We start from the raw sequence: 22644 nt of genomic DNA, 5'->3' as shown, positions 1-22644 counted from the left end.
CAATTAAATATACAAGTTATTCGAATTCAACTCGACATTGATTAGTCGAATTTTAATCGACCCTTTAACAAATTATTAAAAAATAGATTAGATTCACTCACAACTTTATTATATATGCGTGTATATAATAAATATATGTACATATATTATTAAATCATTTTTCTTGTGTACTCCACTACTCTTAAATTGATTTATAATCAATGTGATATTGGTTTTTTTTAAAAAAACCATATATAATTAATTAACAAAACCTAAAACCCCAAACCGAGTCTGGTTTTGCCCGCCTTCACTCTTCTGCGTCTGCCATGGCGTCCAAGCAGAAGAAGAGAGACAAATATAGTCTAGCGGACCTCAAAATTCTGGGCCAGAAGTTGCTGACTTCCAGGCTTCACATCAACAACCTCCCCATTCTTCTCACTTTCGTCACCCCCAATTCGCCGCCTCAGCACGCTCTCGAATCTCTCCTCTCTCTCCAGTCCTTCTTCACTCCTCTGCTCCCGCTCCTCCCTGCATCAAATCCTTCCCATGAATCCAATCCCGACCCAGAATTTGTTTATCGCGTCTGGCTGCGCTCCAAGTTCGACGATTTCGTCCAGAACCTCTGCGACGTCTTCGTCTCCTCGAAATCCGACGACGCTTTTCGGGTACAATTTTATTCTCAACGTTTGTTTTCGTTCTTGTCCTTAAAAATCATTGTCCGTTGATGCATTTGTGATTATCTTTTTAATCCAGGAAGTTGCTCTGGACGCCGTTATGGAATTTGTGAAAATGCGCAGCGCTGGGAAATTTCATTCTGCCATTTATCACAAGCTTCTCCATTCCATCGTTAGTTTGGGAGATATCCATCCATTGCTGTTATATCGAATTTCTTTTTTTTTTTCTGCCCCCTTCTTGTGCCGCAATGAACATAATTGTGATAAGATGTTAGGTGCTTCCGGGTTAGTTGGTTATTTATTTCATTCCACACTTGCAGGTTCACTCTATGTTGGGCATCGATGATAGTCTTTTGGATTTGCTTACCACGAAGTATTTCAATTTCGTAGATGTCTGGTATGTTCCATGAGATGAAGATGTACATACCACGGCAATTGAGCATATATTTCTATGATGTTGACTATGATGAGATGCTTGATTGAGACGATTCATTTACGTTCGCCCAAATATTTTAGTTGCTTATTTCCCTCATCATTACGAACAACTCACTGACTCTTTTGTGGGCAACCTGTTAATCATTGGTGGATCGGTTGGTTTTGTGAGACTTAAGTACTTCATTCGAGTCACATGTGTGCGTTTTTTTTGGGTGTGGTTATTTTCTGTCTTGTAGCTTATTTTTTGTTTGTTTTTTTTAAACCAAAGCCACATAGATATTATTAGAAGCTTGCTGCTTTTGAACATAGTTATTTTTATTCATCTTGTTAGTTTAATCACCTTCCTTTTGTACAGTTATTTTACTTACATTAGTCTGGACAAGATCGCTAGAACCATGGAAGAAAAAGGTATTTCTCTTGCCTATGGGGATTGTCAATGAAAATGGAATTAGTATTCATTTTATAACCACGGGGCTCAGTTCTCATTCTTCAAGGTAAACACGGTTTCTTTGTAAGTCTGAAAATCTATTATTATCTGCAGGAGACAAAACTGTTGAGAATCAAAGCCATGTGACATCCAGGTCAGTAATTCTTTATTGATTTCAAGCTGATAATGAGAAATGGCTGGAATATGATTCAATTATCAGTTTTCATTGAGGATGTGCTGAATCACGCTGATTGACTTATTAGGCTGTTGGAAGAGAGCGTAATTAAAGGGTGTTGGGTGACCCTTGATAAAACATGATTGTGTTAACTTGGTTTATAGGCATATTTGAATCAACTTTCAATGACGAGCACTTTGGGTTCTTTACCTTGTGACAAAGTGAAACATAACTTAATGTTTTAGTAATTTTTTATTTTTCTCCTTTTGCATCGTAGCATGGATCTCTCCATTTACAAGATTCATTATTTTCTATCTCATATCCCACCGTTGGAAGCTTCAGGGGAAAAGCTAGATCTGGAGGCGTGGACTGATTTGGGTAATATTGTTTTGCTGTCACGTATACTAATGTCTCATCATGTATCCTTTTTTCTATCATCTTAATCTGAATTCTCCACGGACTCCATAGTTCGCTTCTCAAGTCTTAAGTTGTAGATAATATATCTGAGTGCCACTGTTTCTTGCATCTAATGTCATACTTCCCTTGTCGATTGCTTGGAAAATTCAAGTACCACTAAAGTTCATTCAAAATCACCTCCACGGCCTTCTCTATGAATTAGAAATATGTCATGTGCTGCAAGAAAATGTTATCAAACCAACATGTGCTCATGATGCCTCGTATGTTACATTATACATGTGAATATGTAGTTATCACTCTTGCTTTTCTCTAAGCTTTTGGTTTCTCTAGAAATATTGAACCATGTTTCAGTGGTTTGACTATTCATATTATTAATTTTAATTCCCATTTGCGCATCTTGACGTCAGACATCATGTCACAAATCGAAGACGACGGATATTCCCTGCATGTTTATCCCATTAATCTTATGGGCTATCTGCTATTCTTTCATTTGATCAGCCTATACTTTTAACTTTGTTGACAGCAGTATTTTGTATGTCGTTATCTTTATGTCATAGGCATTTTTATCGGGAGAAGCAATAGCAAAGAAAATACCACAAGAGAAGATAGTAATTCCCTGTCTCGAAAGCCTAACCATAAGGTATATCTTGAGAAAATGTTGAATAGAAGTCCAGGTATCAAATGATAACTAACTTCACTTTTCTACAAAAAAAAAATCAATTATTTGGGATTATTTTGCAGCTTTTGCCTTCAAGGACTGTTTCGAAGAAAATGAAACTGAAATTTACAAAAGCATGGATAGCGTTTCTTAGATTGCCCATACCTCTTGACGTATACAAGGAGGTAAATCTTCAGTATTTATGTGCATGACTCACTGAGGATTTGGTTCGTGATATGCATGCTACTGAAACACTTGCTTGTGTAAAATGGACTTGATAGAAGTTTTTGTTATTAAGAATTAGTATTTCAAACTGATATGTATTTTTGTCTTAAGGTTTATGAACTCTATCTGCAACATTTAGCCTATAACTTGATTTTTTTTTGAGTGAGCTACTTTTAAATTTGTTATTCAGTAGGATTTCCACAAAAAGTGTGTATGTGTTCGTTAGGACTCAAAAATCAAAATATATTTTTAAAAAATTGGATTTTGTTTGTTCAAATTTCTGGTGAAATGTTTTCATTAAGTTCATGTGATTTTTTTTGGTCAAGATAATTGAGTGTGAAGTGTCAGCATTTGGTAATTAACTGTGAACTGTTTAATCTATCATTTGCAAGTTTGGCCTCATTTTGTCTTGTTTTATTTAATTGTTAGTTCTGTAAGAGGTATCCCTGTTACATTATATGCTCTCACATGTCCTGCCGTTTAACTTTAGGTTCTTGTGACCCTTCATGAGGCTGTCATCCCTTATCTCACTAGTCCCATAATGTTATGGTAAATATTACTTAATCTCATGATTGCGTTAATTCAAGAGATTATTAACTTGTTTCTGCTGAAAAGCTTTTTTAATTGTTTCTCAACTCTGAATGTGTAGCGATTTCTTGACGCGATCATATGACATTGGGGGTGTCATAAGTGTTATGGCCCTAAGCAGCTTGTATATTCTCATGACACAACACGGTATTGAATATCCCAACTTCTATGACAAGCTTTATGCTCTGTTGGAGCCCTCTATATTTATGGCCAAACACCGGTCAAAGTTCTTTCAGGTAATTTATTAAATGTGTTAAAACAATATGTATTCATGTGAATTTTACATTGTGCCAGTGTTGGCAATTTAAGTTTTTATTAAATATTTTAAAACAATATGTATTCATGTGAATTTTACATGGTGCCAGTGTCGGCAATTTAAGTTCAATAATAAGCACAGTTGATAATAATATTTAAGGGTAGAAATGGCAGTTGATTTTGATCATTAAAATATTTAATAGTTAATAATGCTTTATTTTAGCATCTTATTTAAGAAAGCCCTTTTCTGTGTCAAGTGCTTGTATCCAAGCTCACTCGATTTGTTAATTATACTGCTAGCTTTTCGTACGTGCAAGAGTGTTGAAACATTGAAATGGACTGAAGTTATATTACATTATTTAGTATCCTTCATATCCAACCGTGCGGTCAATGTTCAAAGCTGTAATGACCAGTGATCGAATTTCAGGCTTAGATCTCTTTACCAGCAAATATAATTGGCCTGGGTGTCATGTGACAAGACAAACCTTACAAAAAAATGACGAAATTTCATAGGGTATCATGGCATTTAAGTGCATAGTACAAGTTGTTTCATATGAAACTAGTACACCGGGCTAATATCTTCATTGCATTGTACACAAATCATAGCGGCTTGCAATTTCGGGCAGTATTTGTCAAAATTATCGTCATGGTTTATTGTCAAAAAATTCGTAAATATGACTGGATGTGAATAATTATTTCATAATTTTCTTTTACATAGTTATTCTGTTTTGCTTGCTGATAATATTTTGATATTTTGCAATATGGATTATGGACTACATATCATATATCTTGCTCTTACATTTTTTGGGTATGGCTTACTCTCCGATGCCTGTCCTGTGCTAATTATCATCATCATGTAAACTTCTTCTCAGCTGTTGGATTCATGCTTGAAATCGTCACTTCTTCCAGCATATTTGGCTGCTGCTTTTTGTAAGAAGTTGAGCAGACTAGCACTGTGTGTTCCTCCTGCGGGAGCATTAGTTATTGTTGCTTTGGTGCACAATCTTCTAGAGAGGCATCCTTCAATTAACTGTTTGTTTCATTGGGTAAGAGCTCAATCATTTCCTTTTTAGGCTATAATTTTTAAATCATTTATAAGGTGGGGATTTGAACATGGTGTAAAGTAATATTTTTGCCTTGATAAGTATTTGGAATGTTATGACATGTGCTATGGATCATATAATTCTCAAGAAACTTAACATTCTTAGATTATGTATTTTCTTTCAGCCTCACAATATGAATGCTACTTTTTGTTTATTTTAATTTTTACTTGATGAAAATGATGCAAAGTAAATCATGCAGATGATAAATGATTTGTGTTATATCTTCAGGTGATTGACATAAAATTTAGCATGTTGCTTGCTCTTGGGTGAGATAGGAAGGTATTGGTTAAAACGAATTCTCGACTGACTTGGTGGTCCTTATAAAGTTTTAAAAATTGCTGGATCCCTAGAAATCGTGATTCTATCGATTAATCCTTGATCATACATCTGATAAAATATGTGAATCTCCAAGATAGAAAAATGTGATCTCTAGATTCATTGTTGTTGTTGCATATAGCACATTCAACTTGGGTATTCCTATAATTAGTTCTTATATGATATTGTATACTGTGGGTATTCAAAGCAGTTTCATCCCTCCATTTCTGGCTTTATTCTGGCCATGATCAAGTGACCTTTTGTTTTTTTGTGTAGTCATGTTATGCTGCATTATGAGCATGTCTTAAGAGTGATAGACTTTCCTTAGAATCCTTCCCCATCTTTGACAAGAAGAAATGAGACATCAACTATTAAGCTTTCGTCGGTATTCAATATCGAACCTATTTTCTGCGTTGCAGTAAAAAGATCCTTTTGATCATTGCGTTGCAAAAGAGCATGATGTGTAGTGTTATTCTATTCTGTGCATTGTTTGTATGTGTTGAAATGAATGGTTGGTGACACACACCTGTATCATTTAGGAGGGTGGTACTGGAACCGGTAGAGGAAATTATGAAGAAGAAAATGAGAGCATGAAAAATGCCGAAAAATGCAGCGATATCCAGGTGTTGTTCGACCGGAAGGGAGGATTTGATCACTTTAAAAATGAGGAAAGTGATCCCAAAGATACTAATGCTATGCGTAAGTTTTACCTTTCTCTATTTTGGTTATCCTTCTGCATAAATAAACTCTCCTAAAGTAAATTGTTATCTATTACATGCCATTTACTTCTATTTTCCGTTGTTTTATATTTCACTCTTCAAGCATTATTTTTGGAGTGAAAGTCAGTTTGTTACTTCCACATTAAAGTCAATGATTTGTAATCCATGGATATTTCTTGAATCATCCTGTGCTATGTCTAATATATTTTGGATATGGATACAACCCTGATATGGCCTGACTTGCGTTTTGATTCTCCAGAAAAAAAGATATACAGAAAATTGTTCGACATGGCCAAGGAAGTGTCCTAAATTTTGGGAGTACGATGGATCTAAGTTTCATCTTCCAGACAGTTCTGTGTAATGAAGGGAAAAAATAGTCAAAGGAATACAAATTAATTGAAGTATAAAATCACATTTCGAGACTACGCTTCAAAACCAGTGTTCTTTAGTCAGACCTGTGCGCTATCATAAAAACCGTTTTGCATCTTGTTCTGTCTGAATTGGTTTTCCAGTAGTTTGTTGATCAATTTAAGGATCTTGTACCAAAAGGATTCCATATAATGTCCGAGAAGTTCAGTTCTGCTTCATGAGATGTGCCTAGATAATTCGAGTTTTCCCTTGAAATCATGTATTTTTACCTCAGAAAATCCATATTTATTCTTCAGTTTACACTTTTTGGAACATTTCTATATTTTTTTATTTCACAGGTAGGTAGTTGTAAAATGGAAATAGGTTTGCTAAGTGCACTAGCCACCTAGTTCAATCTTATCCAGCTCCCTGACTCTAATCTGATTATTATAGATTCTCAGTTAATAAGATACTAAAACGATAGATATGTGGCAATTATTGGACAGGTAGCTCTCTCTGGGAAATTGATAATCTTCGTTATCATTATTGCCCTCCGGTTTCAAGGTATGTTCTATGGAATAATTAACAAGTATTTTCACGTTGTTTGACTGTAACATATTACATTTATGTTTGCACTAATTATTAATTGATTCTCTTCTCGTGTGATTAGATTTGTTTTGTCACTTGAGAATGATTTGGCTGTCCGGGCTAGAGCTCCAGAAATTGCTATTAAAGACTTTAGTTCTGGCTCATATGCAACAATTTTTAATAATGAGGTAAACTATTTGAGGAGAAAGATAGATAACCCCATGGTGTGCTCATTTTAGTTAAATTCATCCAAATTTTTTTATCTTTATTTGTTTCGTCTTCACTTGACCTACAATGCAATTATCTTTTAAACCACTATATTTTTTCTGCTTGCGGTGAAGTCAGTAAGCAATTTAAAGCTTAATATTTGTTGCAGATGAGAAGAAGGGTCAAACAAGTACCACTGGCGTTTTACAAAACAACTCCATCGTCTTTATTCTCAGAGTTTGACTTTCCTGGTTGGACATTTAAATTTAAGGATGCAGAATCTATTCCAATGAATGATAATGACCAAGCAATCATCATATCTGAAGATCACAGTGATAAATCTGCAAAACGGATGCGAACAAATTGATTATATGGCTACGTTCAATTGCACAGTGGCAAAGAGAAACTTTGATCTACCATTTCTCTATTACTGCCATTGCAGCTACCATTTCGTCTCATGGCATGAAGAGATTCATAGCAGACAATTTTACCATTTTTGTTTTACAGTTCCTTTGTAGGAGGAAGTATCCTTGTGCTAGAATAGCTTATATTCAACCAGATAATGAGATTCATTCTTATTTAACAAGAACCAACTCTATTACAGTTTTGTTATGTTTCATTAATTTGAGCACATTGATGATCGTCATACTTTTTGGCTTCTCTGCCTACTTAATACCTGTAAACCAGGTTTAACCTCAACTCCAACCTTGTTGCCTTTTATTTTTATATTTTGTATATTAATGAGACACAAACATCAGATGACCTACCTTCTCTAGTACTTGCATTGCTTTGAAGGGTGTATAAATTTTATTCCTGGCTTCGCCAAACAGAATTTCATATCATATAACAATATTTTTAATACAACAAAAGGAGAATGAATCAGATGCCTGAAGTGAAGGGTAAAGTGTGTGTGACTGGTGCAGCTGGGTTTCTAGCCTCATGGTTGATCAAGCGCCTCCTTTCATCTGGTTATCATGTCATTGGAGCAGTCAGAGATCCAGGTGGAATCAACTGTATAATTGAAAGAATAACTTTGCTCATATGGTATTATATTTATATTAATGGTATTTACTTTTTTCTTACAATTCTTAATCAGGAGATGAGAAGAAAGTAGAGCATCTGTGGAAGCTGGATGGAGCAAAAGAAAGGCTTCGCCTGGGGAGAGGAGACCTGATGATAGAAGGCAGCTTTGATGAAGCAATCATGGGCTGTGTTGGAGTGTTTCATACTGCTTCACCTGTTTTAGGGCATCATACTTCTGATCCAGAGGCATGCTTTATATACTCCCTATCTCAAGTACTCTATATTCTCCATGAGACAAGCATTGATTTTGATTTCTGGCAGGCAGAAATATTGAAACCTGCAATTGATGGCACTCTCAATGTGTTACGCTCGTGCAAAAGAAATCCAGCTTTGAGGTGTGTGGTTCTAACCTCATCTTCATCGACAGTGAGGGCAAGAGAAGATTTTGACCCAGATGTACCATTGGATGAGTCATCTTGGAGCTCTGTGGAGCTGTGTGAAGAACACAAGGTACTCCCATAAGTAGCAGCTTTGAATATCTTTTATATATACTTTCGTAAGTATATCATACGTAGGTGCCTTTTTTCTGGGTTGTTTGTTCCTACTAGATTTGGTATGCAATGTCAAAAACTCTAGCGGAAAAAGCTGCGTGGGAATTCAGTGAGAACAACAAAATCAATCTGGTCACTGTTCTGCCTTCATTTGTGATTGGACCCTGTTTGCCCCCTGTTCTTTGTTCTACTTCAGCTGATGTACTTGGCTTGCTCAGAGGTAGTCATGGATAACATAACACTTGATTAAGAATCTAAGATCAAGATGAGTAGAACAAAACTGACTTCCGACTTCCGAGTAACTGACTTCTAGTTTTTGCTCGTCTCCTTTAAAAAAAACACCGACACACACACACACACACACACACCAGGAGAAACAGAGAAGTTTCAATGGTACGGAAGAATGGGATATGTTCACATAGACGATGTTGCTTTGAGCCATATTGTTGTTTTTGAGAACGAGAATGCGAAAGGGCGGTATCTTTGCAGCTCAACTGTTCTGGACAACAATGAATTGGCATCAATTCTATCAGCTCGCTATCCTGCACTACCCATTTCCAAAAGGTGAGAATCCTCAGTCACCAACTAATATAATTGAGAACCATGTTGAATCTGATGTTGCAACTTTCTTCGTTCAGGTTCGAGAAACTGGACAGACCATACTATGATTTCAATGTGTCGAAACTGAAGGGTTTAGGAATGAAGTTCAGATCAATTCAAGACATGTTTGATGATTGTGTGGAATCATTAATCCAGCAAGGCCATCTAACCTCTGTCTCGACTCTTTCATCATAATCGATACCAAAAAATTATAACGAAACAAAAATGAATATAGTGGTTATCATAAATAATCGTATGGAGCATGTCTTTTTTGTGTGTTAAGTCCCCTCAAACTTATGCCTTTGATTGGGAAAAAATTAAAATTAAATTTCCGACCATATATATATTTTGCAGTCCATTGCTTTATACATTATCGGCATCCCAAGGAAAGATAATACACTTTGGGTCGGTAAAGATGATATATTTTGTAGTCCATTGCTCTATAAACAATAATGTAATTGTCATTATCATTTTGTTTTTGTTGATTGATTTATAAATAAAAACATGTATGGTAATAAAGGTAATGATTCGGCCAGTTGGATTTTAATAATTACATTGAATTTTAAAATTTGACTCAATTCAATTTATTTTTGAAATAATCAAATAGATACACGATTTATTTAATTTTTTATATTCAAAGGGTTTTTTTTAATTAAATATTATAAGAATAATTATTGATATATGAAAATGTAACAAATTGCTGGCTTTTATGGATTTTGTAACATTCTCATTCCTCGGATTCAATGTAATCCCGAGGAATCATTCCTGTCAATAATTGTTGTTTCACTATTTATCATTATTATAAAAGTTATTTTATTATTATTTTGGGATATAATCGAACGGTTGTCATTTTATAAAAGTTATAACTTGTAAATATGGTTTAACTCAAATATTTTAAATTGTACATCAACTCAAACGTCATATTTAGATTGGTCAACCAAATAAGGATAATTATCGTATCTCAACAATTTTTTTCTCGATAATTGCAATGACAGTCAATATAAATCGAACTTGTGATATTGTCTCTGCTACTAATTTAAGGATTAACCGTTTATTACTAAGTCAAAAGTTATTGTTATAACCAATTCACTACTTTGTTTATTTATATTTATGACTGCGATAACCTATAAAACTGGTTTCAAACTTCAAGGATGAAAATAAATTTTACCCGTGAATGATATGGTGGTATGATCACTTTTCCAAGCCTCATTCTACCCCTTGCCAATTTTGTAAGTCATGGCAACATCCTTTATCCATTTTAATCTCAATACTATATCAAGCGTGAATCAAGTATATAGTGGTATGACCACTTTCCCATTACTAATTTCCTAAATTATAGTGAGATATTTTATCCATTTTATTTTATTAATTATAATATTTCTCAATATATATACTATATATTTACATAGACAAAAATGGGCACAAACATTTTTTAAAAAAAAATTGCCATTACATGATAAATATATAACATTTATGTTTTTTTTTATATTTAAATTTCAACATTTCAAATTCCAATTTAATCTTTCAGACCATTTCTAAAATTATGATAGGAGCTTTGCATAAATATAATCAATTCAAATAACAATATAATCTTTATTTATTTTTTAAAGCTATGATATTACTCATTTGGATATAAATAAAATTATTAGAAAATATATATAAGCAATCTTTATTTTTTAAAAAATATTTTACCATTTATTTATTTTTTATTTTTTAATTATAAAAACAAATTACGAGTATACATAAGAGAGTCAATAAAAAATATATGATTCATTTAAAATTTAATTAAATAAAAAAGATTTTGACTTTTTAAATCGAGGAAAGAGAGTTGACTTTGTTAGTTAGATGAGATCGTTAATTAGCTCATTAATTAGTTAGTTAGATTTCACTTTTTTAAAAAATATTTTTTAATTGGTCTCGTCTCCCGATTTCAGGATTTCATTTTAGCTATTTTTGTGTTCTTCAAAGCAAACAAAACAAAATATAATAAAATATCATTTGAAAATTTGAAGATTTATAAGAGAAGTAAGTATATATTCGTAATGTTATGTTGTAGCAACTAGATTTGTTCAGTTTAGATCTGATCGTTTTTTGTTAGAATTTTTGTGGGTGGAGTTAGTGTGAGTATTTACAGTCGAGCAATGTATTGTGGGTTGAGTGTGCTACATGTGTGGGTCGAGCAGGTAGATGGAGTGTGTGCTCAACATGTGGGTCAAGTGTTGTAAGATGTCGGTTGAGTGCGCTAAGTGTGTGGGTCGAGCAGGTTGTTTGGGTTGAGTGTTGTGTGGGTCGAGCATGGTTTAGGTGCTGAGATGTGGGTGAGCATGTGTGCTAATGTGTGGGTCGTGTGTGTGGGTCGAGCATGTGTGGGTCGAGTATGCTGTGTGGGTCAAGGTGCTGTGTGTGTGGGTCGAGCTGTGTATTTGTTTGCAATTCATGGGTCGAGTGACGTGTATGTGTTGCAATTCATAGGTCGAGTGTTGCATATTGTTGTGATCTCTTTGAGGTAGCGCCTAGGCTTTTAAGCTTCGTCAATTCAGGCGCTGCGACGCTAGTTTGTAGCGCCTAGGCACTTATTTCTTTCTTGTGACTCCTTCGAGTAGCATATTCTTTTGAATAAATAATCTTGTCTCTAATATAATATTGGATCTAATAACATTTCTTATCTATTTTTTTTTGTAGGTTATGCCAACCGTTATTGTCTTTGAGTACAACGGGGAATGAGAAATTAAGGAAGATAATATATTTAAATGGCGTTCATGGTTCAGTGGTAAGTGGGCAGCGATTCCTTTGGATTCTGAAATTTTGTTCTATGGAATATATAAAAAACGAGATATACAAAAGTATGAATCTAGTTGACATAGAAAAACTGATATTAAGTTATCTTACTGATGTGAAGCATTGCAATATTCGTCCACTTTATATTGAAGATGATAATGATTTGAAAGCATACTTGTATTTTGGATGTGCAAAAGAAAGACATGAACTTCATGTTGAATTTGAACTCAATATTGTTTCTCTTGATATTGTTGAAACTGAAAATATCATGTTCGCGGATTTAAATGTGACTCATTTGAATGATATTGTGTCGATAATGAAACAAATATGTATGATCACTATCTTTTTAGAACTTTTGTCTCAAATGACGGTTCAGTTGATGCTACCTTCACGGGCACTGCCCCATCCACCCAAAGGCTGACACGTGGCAAATAATTATATTTAAAAAAATGCATGAATTTTTTTAACAAATATAATATATTTGCCACTTTTTGCAAACCCAACCATGGTATGGTTGAGCTCCTTTTTTTTTTTTTTGAGTGCCCGTGAAAGTTTTCCCCATTTCAAGAGCAGAAGACTCCATTTTCACCATTGCCGAATAACTGAAGACTCCATTTTCACACGGATACTCATACTCTCGAGAAGAAAGGGAATTCTTTCCAAAATCCGAGTTAGCTTTCCCTTCGAATTCTATGTTTCTCTTCGTAATTTTATGCCTTTTTTTTTAAAATTAATCTACTGTTTTACAAGATTTTCTCTCTTATGTTTGTCTTTTCCTTCGTTGATGGATCTATGTTCGAAGAAATAAGTTTGTTTGTGCTATCAAGGCAGCATGATTTAATGGATTGAACCGAGGATGTGAAAATTTCAGCACAATTGAATCGTAGAAGTGGTTGTCATATTGGTGGGTGCTTCATTGATGAATATGTCTCCGTATGTTTGGCTGATGTGCGCCTCAGTGTGAGCTTACAGGGTAACAAGAAGTGAGCTAACCAGACAACATCTTGCTTTTTAGCTCTACAGAATCTAAATGCTCGGGCTTATGGTATTCATCATTTTATGCACTACACCTGTTCGGAAAAATGTCCCGTAGATTTATCTCTACAGAATCTAAATGCTTGCATGCGATGAGTGAAGAAGCTACTGCTGGTTCTTTAATTTGCGTTTTTGTTTTAAATATTAATAATGCAATGCTTGCACGAGAAAATGGCGTTTTAGGGAAGCGATTGCCTTTTTTAGAAAAATGATGGTGGATGGGTACGTAATTTGTTGTCTTCTACGGCCAAATGAGGCTACCTTTGTAAGCATCCTCTCTGCTTGTGCATTATGTTTAGGGAAGCAAGTTCATGAATACGGAGTCGAGTGTTTTCCTTGGAACATCATTGATATCCTTTTACGGAAAAACAGGCTGTTTAAATGGTTGCTATCAACCTGCCCCCCACTTCCAATTTACTCTCCAAAACATGGACAAAAGAGTTTTCATTTTGTACCTCAACATTTCCAGCTTCTTCATTATAGTCTCCTTCCAACTCTTCATGTGACCAGTTGATTGTTATCTTCCATTTTCAAGCAACGAAACAACTGGATCAATTAAAAAAACAAACTAGATGAAATGCACACAATTTGATATCTGCCACATTCAAATATGAGAAATCAATTTGGGAATAAAAAATAAAGGAGCAATGTACATAATGTTACATCTTGCAACTGGATCAATTAAAAAACAAAAAAACAAACCAGATGAAATGCACGACTTTTTCTATTTTTTAAAAAAGATTCATCACAATGTTACATCTTGCACTCTTTTAACAGTCACAAAGACATTGAATTGAATTTGCATTGCTTTTTATTTTTGTTCCACTCCCAGTTTATTAGTTCTGGTTGTGTATTGATTCAATCTATTAGATAGAATGACAGTGCTTCTTAATCTTAATTCAAATCAACTAACATCAACACGAGAAAGGGCTACCGGTTTCCATTCATTTCCAGGCCAAAGAACCTGTGAGACTAAGTATATATTAGAAACTCAGAATTTTCACCTGGCCCTCAATGCCAAGTGGAATCAGTCTTTTCGACTATTTCTGCTCAAGAAACTCATGACTCGTACATGGTAAGGTACCAGCCTTTGTTTCAACAGAAGCACACAGCAGTTGGAATTAGCATTGCAAAGAATACTTACAAATTGGAGTGTCGAAAGCAGAGAGAGGATGTTTCCATTCTTCCCAACCGCCCATTCAACTATTTTTTTAATAAATAAAATTTTACACATTTATACGGAAGCCTAAAAGAATTAATAAACACACATTGCTTATTGATCGGAACTTGAAGCTCGAAGCTTTATACGAACCTTTACTTCACTTTGCAAGAATAATAAACACACACACTACATCACAAAACAATGGGTATTTTCATGTTCTACAAATTTTACAAGCAAAATAGAACACATAATATTTTTCACTGACCTGGCTTCGGCGTCGTAACAGTGGATTTTGGAACCGCCGTGGTGGAGGTACGGTGGAAGACTCCACTTCTGAGAGAGAGGAGGTTAAGCTTCACAAAGAAGATTTCAAAAATTTGAAATTACGTGACCCAGGTTGTTGAGAGAGGAATTGAACAATTTTTAAATTAACCCAACCATGGTTGAGCAGCTTGGTAGAATTAAAAAAATAATAACTGACACATGGCAAAATACTATTGGATGGGGGCAGTGCCAGTAATGGTAGTATCGAGTACCATTGTACCAATGATGATGTAATGAAATACATAAATAATTCACGTTCAACTCAAAATATGGAAGAGAATGATGTGTGAAGCAGAAAAAATGATGTAGATGACTTAGATGCAGTGCATATGGATGATAATGATGTCATGCTACAAACTTACGTCCAGTACATCAATATAGCTCATGGTAATGAGATTCATGTTCAAGCTAACAATGATACATATTCATTCACCGATGATTCCGACTTATTTATTGGTCAAAGATTTTCAAGCAAGACTGAAGTGAAGAAAGAGTTATCCAAAATTGCTTTGAACTTGTCTTTTGAGTTTGAGAGTATCAAATCTTCCCCAAATTGCTATTTGGTTTGTTGTGTGACTAAATGTTGCAGCTGGAGAATTTGGACTTCAAAACATGATGACTCAACAGATTTTGTGATTCGTACATATTGCAACACACACAATTATGACTTGACAGGAATGCGTAAAAGGCATCGACAAGCAAGCTCATTTGTCATTTGTGATATGTTGGTAGAGAACTTTCGGGGGCAACAAAAAACACCTCAACCAAAATTTATTATGACAATGATGCGGAATAAGGGGGTTGGCCTTACTTATTACAAAGCCTTGAAAGACAAAAAACTTGTCCATGATATCTTCATAGGCGATCCAGAAAGAAGTTTCGCTCTTCTGCCTTCGTATTTGAAAATGGTCAAGAGAATAAATCCAGGTACTATAATAGATTTAGTAGTAGATGAGCATAATAGATTCAAGTATTTGTTTTTAGCATATGGCGCATGTGCAAGAGGATATCAAATATGGCGCATGTTCAACCAATGACACATCCAAAGTTTCGGTAAATTGGAACCTTCCCGATGTCTAGCAAATACTTCAGCAATTGCTGAAAAATATAGACACACCAAAATCTTGCACAAAAAAGTTAAACACATTTATTAGTATGATATAAAATGACAACAATATTTCATAAATGAAAAATATTTAGTTACTTGTAAAGGATGAATAAATCCACTTATATGGAAGCTACCGCACCGACTGAAATCTAGATCATTCTCATGACGTCCGACCAAATTTTCATAGCTTCTAAACTTAGTTTCGAGATATTTTCTTAGTACACAAAGTATTTCCTCAAAAGCTATTCTACCCAATGGATAGTTAATAAAACTATCAAAGTTATTAACTAATAAAATCCATTTTTAGTCTAGTGTATCATTTTTATTTTTTCTTTGTCCAATACACCTGCCACGAAAAAAAGACTAGCCAATTTCAACTTCTCCACGTTTATCTCTTCACCTAAGTCATTCTCATACTAATTTATTATAACTATGAAATCTCCAAAACATATTCTGCCTCTTTCACCAAAATGCCTCAACCTAAATTCATCTTCATAAGGTATGACTGGGTAAAATTTTGAACAATTTAGACCAGTGATCAAACAATACTCTAACAATGAAAACCGTAAAGATCGTTTACGATATACCATCCAAATTGATCACATCCACTGTCATAACTCTGTCTACTCATTAAAAACCACAACAGTTGATTCGAATTGTTATAATCTTTAGCACATATAATTAAATTACCAAATTGTGTATGATGGATCAGATATTCCATTTCTTTCTCATTCAAAAATGATACTATCTTCTTACAAATCTCAACATATTTTGATCCTAAAGTTAACTTACAATCAAAGAATTGATCCCTTACAAGTTTCGTGGGGAAGTAAATCTGCAAAAAACAAAAAAACAAAAATGTTATTAATTGTCAAAATTTAAAATTAAGTAGTGTTAATGTAAAAATTTGGGTCGAGTCCCTGAGATTTGAGTGGAATAACAGTATACTCGACCCAAACCGCCCCTCAACCCAAATATCAAGCACTCGACCCCCTCGACTCATAGGTGGATCAAGCTCTTTTTTTGTCGAGCTCTTCGAACCTAGGTCGAGGTGTGAAGAGCTTCGACCTAGGTGTGAAGAGTGGGTCGAGGTGTGAAGAGCTCGGTGTGAAGAGATCTGGGTCGAGCTCACGCGACCCAAAATTCAATTTATGTCGGGGTTTGTATGCGTGTGTGCAAATTGACGAGGGTAACATGTATAAGAAATTAACAAATAGATCTATAACACTAATCGAATTTATGAGTCGAGCTCGACCAAACCAAAAATTTCTTACGAATACATTATGCTCTCGTTGGATTTCTGGCAGACCAATATGTTGTAAACTCATTGTTACAAACCAAACAAACTTTAAAAAAATTGAATTGATACGAAGAAGGATAAGAGAATACCGATAAGAAGAAATTGTGAAAATTGAGAAGAAGTGGAGTGAGATGTGGGTTGAGTTGGGTGGGGTTGGATAGTGTAAGTTTTTTATTTAATTAAATTTAAAATTTTATCAGACATAAAATTAAAATGAAAATTTAAATACACTAATTAAAAAAATTAAATTTTAAATAAGTTTAAATAAAAATTTAAAAAATAAATTACATCCACCCCTTAATTAAAAAATTAAATTTTAAATAAGTTTAAATAAAAATTTAAAAAATAAATTACATCCACCCCTTGTTTTTTAATAAGCACTTCCAACCCAACCGTCGCATTTTCCTCATTTTCCCAACACAAGATCTGTGGGTAGATTATAGCTATATCCCTCATTATCATCACATAGGCGAAGACCGATAATCGAAAGATATTGATGGTGATGGGGTTTGAGAAAGGAAAGGAAGCCGGCTCATCGTCGAATGCGCTGCCCACAGAGGACACACCTCTATTGCTTCCTTCCGGCCACAAGCGCCACGCGCTGTCTTCTCAGCTCAAGACGTTCGCAAATGTCTTTATAGCCATCGTTGGGGCCGGCGTTCTCGGCCTCCCTTATACCTTTATGCGTACGGGTTGGGTCACTAGTCTCCTCATGATTCTCGTTGTCGCCGCTCTCACCTATCATGGAATGATGCTCCTAATCAGAACCCGTCACAAGCTTGGGGATTCCTCCTATGCGATTGCTTCTTTTGGCGATCTGGGTTTCGCTGTTTCTGGTTCCATTGGCAGATGTGCCGTTGATTTCATGATCGTTCTGTCCCAAGCTGGATTTTGTGTTGGCTATCTCATTTTCATTTCGGACACTCTCGTCAATCTTTTCAATTCCTCCTCCTCCTTATTGGTTGGGCCCCAGATCTGGGGAGTAAGCACCAAGAGCCTTTATATTTGGACTTGTTTTCCCTTTCAATTGGGCTTGAATTCGATTGCATCGCTGACCCTTTTGGCGCCCCTCAGCATCTTCGCGGATATTGTGGACTTAGCGGCTATGGGGATTGTGATTGTTGAGGATTTCCTGATATTCATGAAGCAAATGCCAGTGGTTGAGGCGTTTGGAACTCTTTCCACCTTCTTTTATGGATTGGGAGTGGCAGTTTATTCGTTTGAGGGGATTGGAATGGCATTGCCTTTGGAGTCGGAGATGAAGGACAAGTCCAAGTTTGGTAAGATTTTGGGATTGGCCATGCTCTTCATTGCTGCCATGTATGGGGCATTTGGAGCGATGGGTTACTTTGCGTTTGGCGAGAACACAAAGGATATAATCACGGCCAACATGGGGAAAGGATTGTTGAGCACTTTGGTTCAGCTAGGCCTCTGCATAAATTTGTTCTTTACATTACCGTTGATGATGAACCCAGTTTATGAAGTGTTTGAGAGGAGGTTCTGGGCGGGGAATTACTGCTTGTGGATGAGATGGATGCTTGTGCTGGTTGTAAGTTTAGTTGCACTATTTGTTCCAAATTTTGCTGATTTTTTGTCGTTGGTGGGCAGCAGCACCTGCTGTGCTCTTGGGTTCGTTTTGCCCGCGCTGTTCCATTATCTAGCATTCAAGGAAGACATCAGCTGGAGACAAGCTAGTGCTGATTGGGGCCTAATTATCTTGGGTGTTTTTCTTGGGGTTTTGGGGACTTGGTACTCCCTCCTGGAGATTTTCTCTGTCAAGGTGTGAATATATTCATTGCGAGTAGTTCAGACAATAAGTATACCGACATGTTATTATTTTTGGGGCGAAACGTAATTCTCAGTTTTCCTCTGCGCAATAGTTATCGAAGCATTTGTCACTTGATTCATCTTCTGGAAACAATTATTTAGTCAAAAATGAATGTGAAGATAGATAAAACAATGGCTCGATGCTACTTTACCAAACCTGAAAGATGTGGTAAAAACTCATTTGTTGTGATAAACAAGGCATGTTGATTCTCTCATCTAAGGATGTCCATCCATGAGAAAAGGAGACATGTACTTGGTGTTGGACAAACATATGCATGTCAATGGACATCTATTATTTTTTTTTTTCAGCATTTGGTAGTAGATTATATGCGTCTCTTCAGATTTCGATCTATTTTTTGGGAAGCTATCTTAGATTTTTTGGGTTTTTTTTTTCTTAATTGTTATTGAGATTAAATCTAACCTTGTTGGTTATCCGATAACAATCAAATCATTTCGTTATCAGGCTTGAAAGACACCATATCGATCAGACTGGCTGTGAGTTCAGCAATGTCGGTCTACAATTTTGGTACACTGAATTCGTGCTATTTTATTTATTTTCTAGTCCAGTTATTTAGCAAAACAATAGCCCTGATTTGATTATTTGAAGATGTTTCTGATTCACAGAGAACAATGGTGATTTACTTGATGTGGATGTATTTACTTCTGAAACGGATGGCACTTGTGAGACTAAAGCGTATGCATTTGATGAAGATTTACCCAGTTAGCAGGGCTTCCACTGATGTTACCAAGTAGAGATACATATAGTTCCGAATTTGGGTATTGTGTTGGTTGATAGTATTTGAATTCAACCACGCACACACAGCACTTCACTTTGTAGCAACATATATATTTCGGTCTTTGTTGATAATATGATGTAATGGCACTGCCTTTTATACAAGAAATATGATGAATGGTTGGGTTTAAATTGCAATTCATATACATTTTAATGTAATGTTTGAAAATTGTTTATAGAAATTGAGAGTTTCCATCATGTTGTTACTGGTAAGTACAATCATTTCGACGGATGATTGCTTGTAGCAGAAAATTTGGTGCAAAGTTTGAGTAGCAAACTTATTAGGACACGATTTGTTAAAAGTTTGAAGCAGACAAAAATTGATTAAAAAAGATATTTGCATAGTGTGGATGAACGACACGCAATGAAGTGTCATAAAATATACAAGAAGGCAAAAAAGGGTTAACAGATATAGATAGACATATATAAATATAAACTAGTTTGTACGTGGTGAATGGTGAGTAAAATGAGGACACGGGACGTGCATGCGGGACAAGTGTAATTTTGTCGACCACGTTTTTGCCAAACGTCCATTCTCGAGAGCACCACCGCCTCCTTATATATAGTAGCAGATAAACGTGTTCGCTCTATCAAAACGAAGACGGTAATGGCGGACATTAGAGGAAGAGGTGCAGCGTGCGACGACAGGTGCGGGTGTCCTTCACCGTGCCCTGGCGGCATCACTTGTAAGTACGTGCGCATGAACATACCCGCTAATTACTATTGTTCTCGAATGACATATGGGAGTGGATTTAATTAGCTGCTGATCAATCGGATGGATGCAGGTGCTCTGGCGGAGATCCCAACAGTATGGAACACAAGCAGTGCTCGTGCGGGGAACACTGCAGCTGCAATCCTTGCACCTGCTCGAAGAGCAGTGCCACAGCCTCCGGCGGAACAGGGAAGGCCTTTTGTAAGTGTGGCGCAGGGTGTGCCTGTCCCACGTGCACAGCTACTGCTTAGATAGTAACATCGATAATAAGACTAGCCGATCCATGGAATATTATATGATCCGCCTCTGTGTGCGCGCGCGCGCGAGATATAGTTCAGTTATTATGTAATAATAGGACAAAGTTGCCGAGTCTTGGTTTGCCTTCTATCGTATATCAGAAAGAACAGACTGTTGGAATATATCGGGGGTGTGTTTTTTTTTTCTTTTTTTTTAATATCTTAATTTAAGGAAAAACTCGAACTTGAGTTAATACGCTGAGAATTTCAGATCATTGGGCCAAGTTTTCGGTCCCATGGTGTTTTAAATAAATCTTACACACGTTGAGTCATTATGAATTAGTTATCATGATTTTTTCGTCGAGAAGGACGATAGTAACATTAGAGAACCAAAAACAAAACTATTCACTTACGTGTCTAACACGTAGCAAATTGACGCCTAATTGAAATAACGTGTTTGAGGATATTAAAATACTTTTGAACACGATTTAGATAATAAATGACATATTCTCGAAGATATTTAACTTTAAAAACGATTGTCACAATCTGTTTAAATACGATAAATTTAGTTTAGTTTTTTATGATAATTTTATGTTTTAGCTTTTATGTGTTATGATGTGCGGCATTCTTACTTTAAAAAAACAGGGAGATAGCGTATTAAATCTTGAAATTTGCGACAGAAGATAAAATTTGACTTTACACCGAAAATAAAAAAAAAGAAGAAGATAAAAGTGGAAAAATAAAGATATATGAGATTGGAAACATATATTATGTTTTGATGAAAATATTCAATAAACAAAAATTTTTGTGATACGGTTTCACGTATTAATTTCGTGAGTCGAATATATGAGTCATTCATGAAAAAATATTACTTGAGTATTATTTTTTTATATTATGTATATCGGTCGTGGGTCATTCATGAAAAAATATTATTTAAGTATTATTTTTTATCATATATATCGGTAGGGTTGATCTGTCTCACAGATAAAGCATCGTGAGATCGTCTCACAAGAGACATACTCTAATTAATAACGTTTGTTGCTCCATTTTTATATAAAAAATGATATTTTATATTTTTAGAAAATGATATTTTTTTATGAGTAAAATGTGTATTTTACTCAAATCAATTTATATTATGCAATTTTTTAAATAATATAGCTCACAAAAAAATAATATTTATGTGTTGGAATTTTTTTTTTTTTTTCATGTATTGACTTGTGTTTTGAGAAACGATTTCACAATCAACGCTAAAGGTTGGGTAAGTATAACTATTAAATAATATAGTGAATATGCAGTATTCCATTTATTTGATATGTTAAGAAAGTCCTGCCTATCATCTTTGATTGACTGAATAGATCCCGAAAGATGATCACTAATATTGTTAAAACACATTGTCTTTCATAGAAATCTTTTACAAACTTTCCAACTAATGCTAATACTATCAACTAATCAGACAAAATTTGAGCTAGAGAGAAAATGTTGGCAATGTCCAACTTTGGACATTTGAATAATAAATTTTTGAAGAGAAATAATATTTTTAGTATTATAATATAATTTGTCTTTTTCTCTATTTACATAGAAGTTACATTATTGATGTAGGACCAAAAATATATTTAAAAAAATACAAATTATATTCTTCGTCCTAGTTAGCTACTTTATATTTCTTAGAAATAATGAAGTTTGTCTTTGTATATATTGTCAAGATGAGATGGATTCAAGTAACTATTTTATATTGGTTTTTTTTCCCTCTCTCCCTATTTTCTTATTATATATAATTTTCATTGTTTTTGATAATTAATTATTGTTTTGCCGTGAAGAATATTTTCAATTGACCAAGGAATTCAAAACCGAAGAGAGTAGAGACCGTATGACTTGATAAAATAATTTTTAAATTCGGCTCTCCGATTAAAGAGCAAGTCTCATAGTTTAAATTTTTTTTTAAAATATTAAAAGTAATATTTTTTTTTGTTATATGATATTATATATCACTTTTAAACCCTCCCATTAGTCGATTAAGGACATTTCTCTCTTTTCAAAGTGAATTCTTTGAATCAACGGTTTTTTAAAATTTATATATATATA

General features: G+C 34.8%; 3 protein-coding genes and 2 long non-coding RNA genes across 7 annotated transcripts; all 5 read left to right on the top strand.

Annotated features, from left to right (window-relative positions):
- The first annotated feature begins 239 nt into the window (after positions 1-239).
- LOC140962510 (protein NUCLEOLAR COMPLEX ASSOCIATED 4) lies at positions 240-7761 on the top strand. The gene is made up of 15 exons (XM_073421457.1): positions 240-644; positions 733-825; positions 974-1050; positions 1444-1496; positions 1630-1669; positions 1968-2068; positions 2665-2747; positions 2849-2950; positions 3481-3539; positions 3640-3814; positions 4706-4879; positions 5791-5950; positions 6825-6882; positions 6989-7094; positions 7283-7761. Exons 1-15 carry the CDS (start codon positions 306-308, stop codon positions 7478-7480), a joined length of 1818 nt encoding a protein of 605 aa, XP_073277558.1. The 5' UTR covers positions 240-305; the 3' UTR covers positions 7481-7761.
- A 130-nt stretch (positions 7762-7891) lies between these two features.
- LOC140962511 (tetraketide alpha-pyrone reductase 1-like) lies at positions 7892-9484 on the top strand. The gene is made up of 6 exons (XM_073421458.1): positions 7892-8114; positions 8210-8382; positions 8458-8646; positions 8745-8907; positions 9059-9251; positions 9326-9484. Exons 1-6 carry the CDS (start codon positions 7988-7990, stop codon positions 9480-9482), a joined length of 1002 nt encoding a protein of 333 aa, XP_073277559.1. The 5' UTR covers positions 7892-7987; the 3' UTR covers positions 9483-9484.
- A 3100-nt stretch (positions 9485-12584) lies between these two features.
- On the top strand, positions 12585-13222 carry LOC140963616 (uncharacterized). Its single transcript, XR_012172715.1, has 2 exons — positions 12585-12735; positions 12868-13222. It is a non-coding gene; the product is annotated as an uncharacterized lncRNA (long non-coding RNA).
- Positions 13223-17417: 4195 nt separating this feature from the next.
- LOC140963370 (amino acid transporter AVT3B-like) lies at positions 17418-19754 on the top strand. Of its 3 annotated transcripts, none has more exons than XM_073422665.1 (3): positions 17418-18774; positions 19285-19330; positions 19446-19754. In XM_073422665.1, the coding sequence occupies exons 1-2, from the start codon at positions 17491-17493 to the stop codon at positions 19288-19290; spliced, it is 1290 nt and encodes a 429-aa protein (XP_073278766.1). In that variant the 5' UTR covers positions 17418-17490; the 3' UTR covers positions 19291-19330; positions 19446-19754. The 3 variants fall into 3 exon arrangements, 1 of the variants encoding a protein (XP_073278766.1); XR_012172678.1 differs by having other exon boundaries at positions 17419-18774; positions 19285-19347; XR_012172679.1 differs by having other exon boundaries at positions 17419-18774; positions 19285-19347; positions 19429-19754.
- Positions 19755-19869: 115 nt separating this feature from the next.
- On the top strand, positions 19870-20745 carry LOC140963537 (uncharacterized). Its single transcript, XR_012172701.1, has 2 exons — positions 19870-20300; positions 20400-20745. It is a non-coding gene; the product is annotated as an uncharacterized lncRNA (long non-coding RNA).
- The last annotated feature ends 1899 nt before the right edge of the window (positions 20746-22644 follow it).

This window comes from Primulina huaijiensis, chromosome 17, assembly GCF_012295235.1.
Source record: "Primulina huaijiensis isolate GDHJ02 chromosome 17, ASM1229523v2, whole genome shotgun sequence".
In the NCBI taxonomy this organism is placed as follows: domain Eukaryota; kingdom Viridiplantae; phylum Streptophyta; class Magnoliopsida; order Lamiales; family Gesneriaceae; genus Primulina; species Primulina huaijiensis.
This window is presented reverse-complemented; position numbering and strand designations above follow the sequence as displayed.

Bases quoted from the DNA above. Each gene is read 5' to 3' on its own strand.
- LOC140962510 (XM_073421457.1), top strand. From the start codon at position 306: ATGGCGTCCAAGCAGAAGAAGAGAGACAAATATAGTCTAGCGGACCTC. The intron at 2,069-2,664 runs GTAATATTGTTT...TTTATGTCATAG, and splicing joins GGAGGCGTGGACTGATTTGG to GCATTTTTATCGGGAGAAGC. The intron at 6,883-6,988 runs GTATGTTCTATG...TCGTGTGATTAG, and splicing joins TATTGCCCTCCGGTTTCAAG to ATTTGTTTTGTCACTTGAGA.
- LOC140962511 (XM_073421458.1), top strand. From the start codon at position 7,988: ATGAATCAGATGCCTGAAGTGAAGGGTAAAGTGTGTGTGACTGGTGCA. The intron at 8,383-8,457 runs GCATGCTTTATA...GATTTCTGGCAG, and splicing joins ATCATACTTCTGATCCAGAG to GCAGAAATATTGAAACCTGC. The intron at 8,908-9,058 runs GTAGTCATGGAT...CACACACACCAG, and splicing joins TGTACTTGGCTTGCTCAGAG to GAGAAACAGAGAAGTTTCAA.
- LOC140963370 (XM_073422665.1), top strand. From the start codon at position 17,491: ATGGTGATGGGGTTTGAGAAAGGAAAGGAAGCCGGCTCATCGTCGAAT.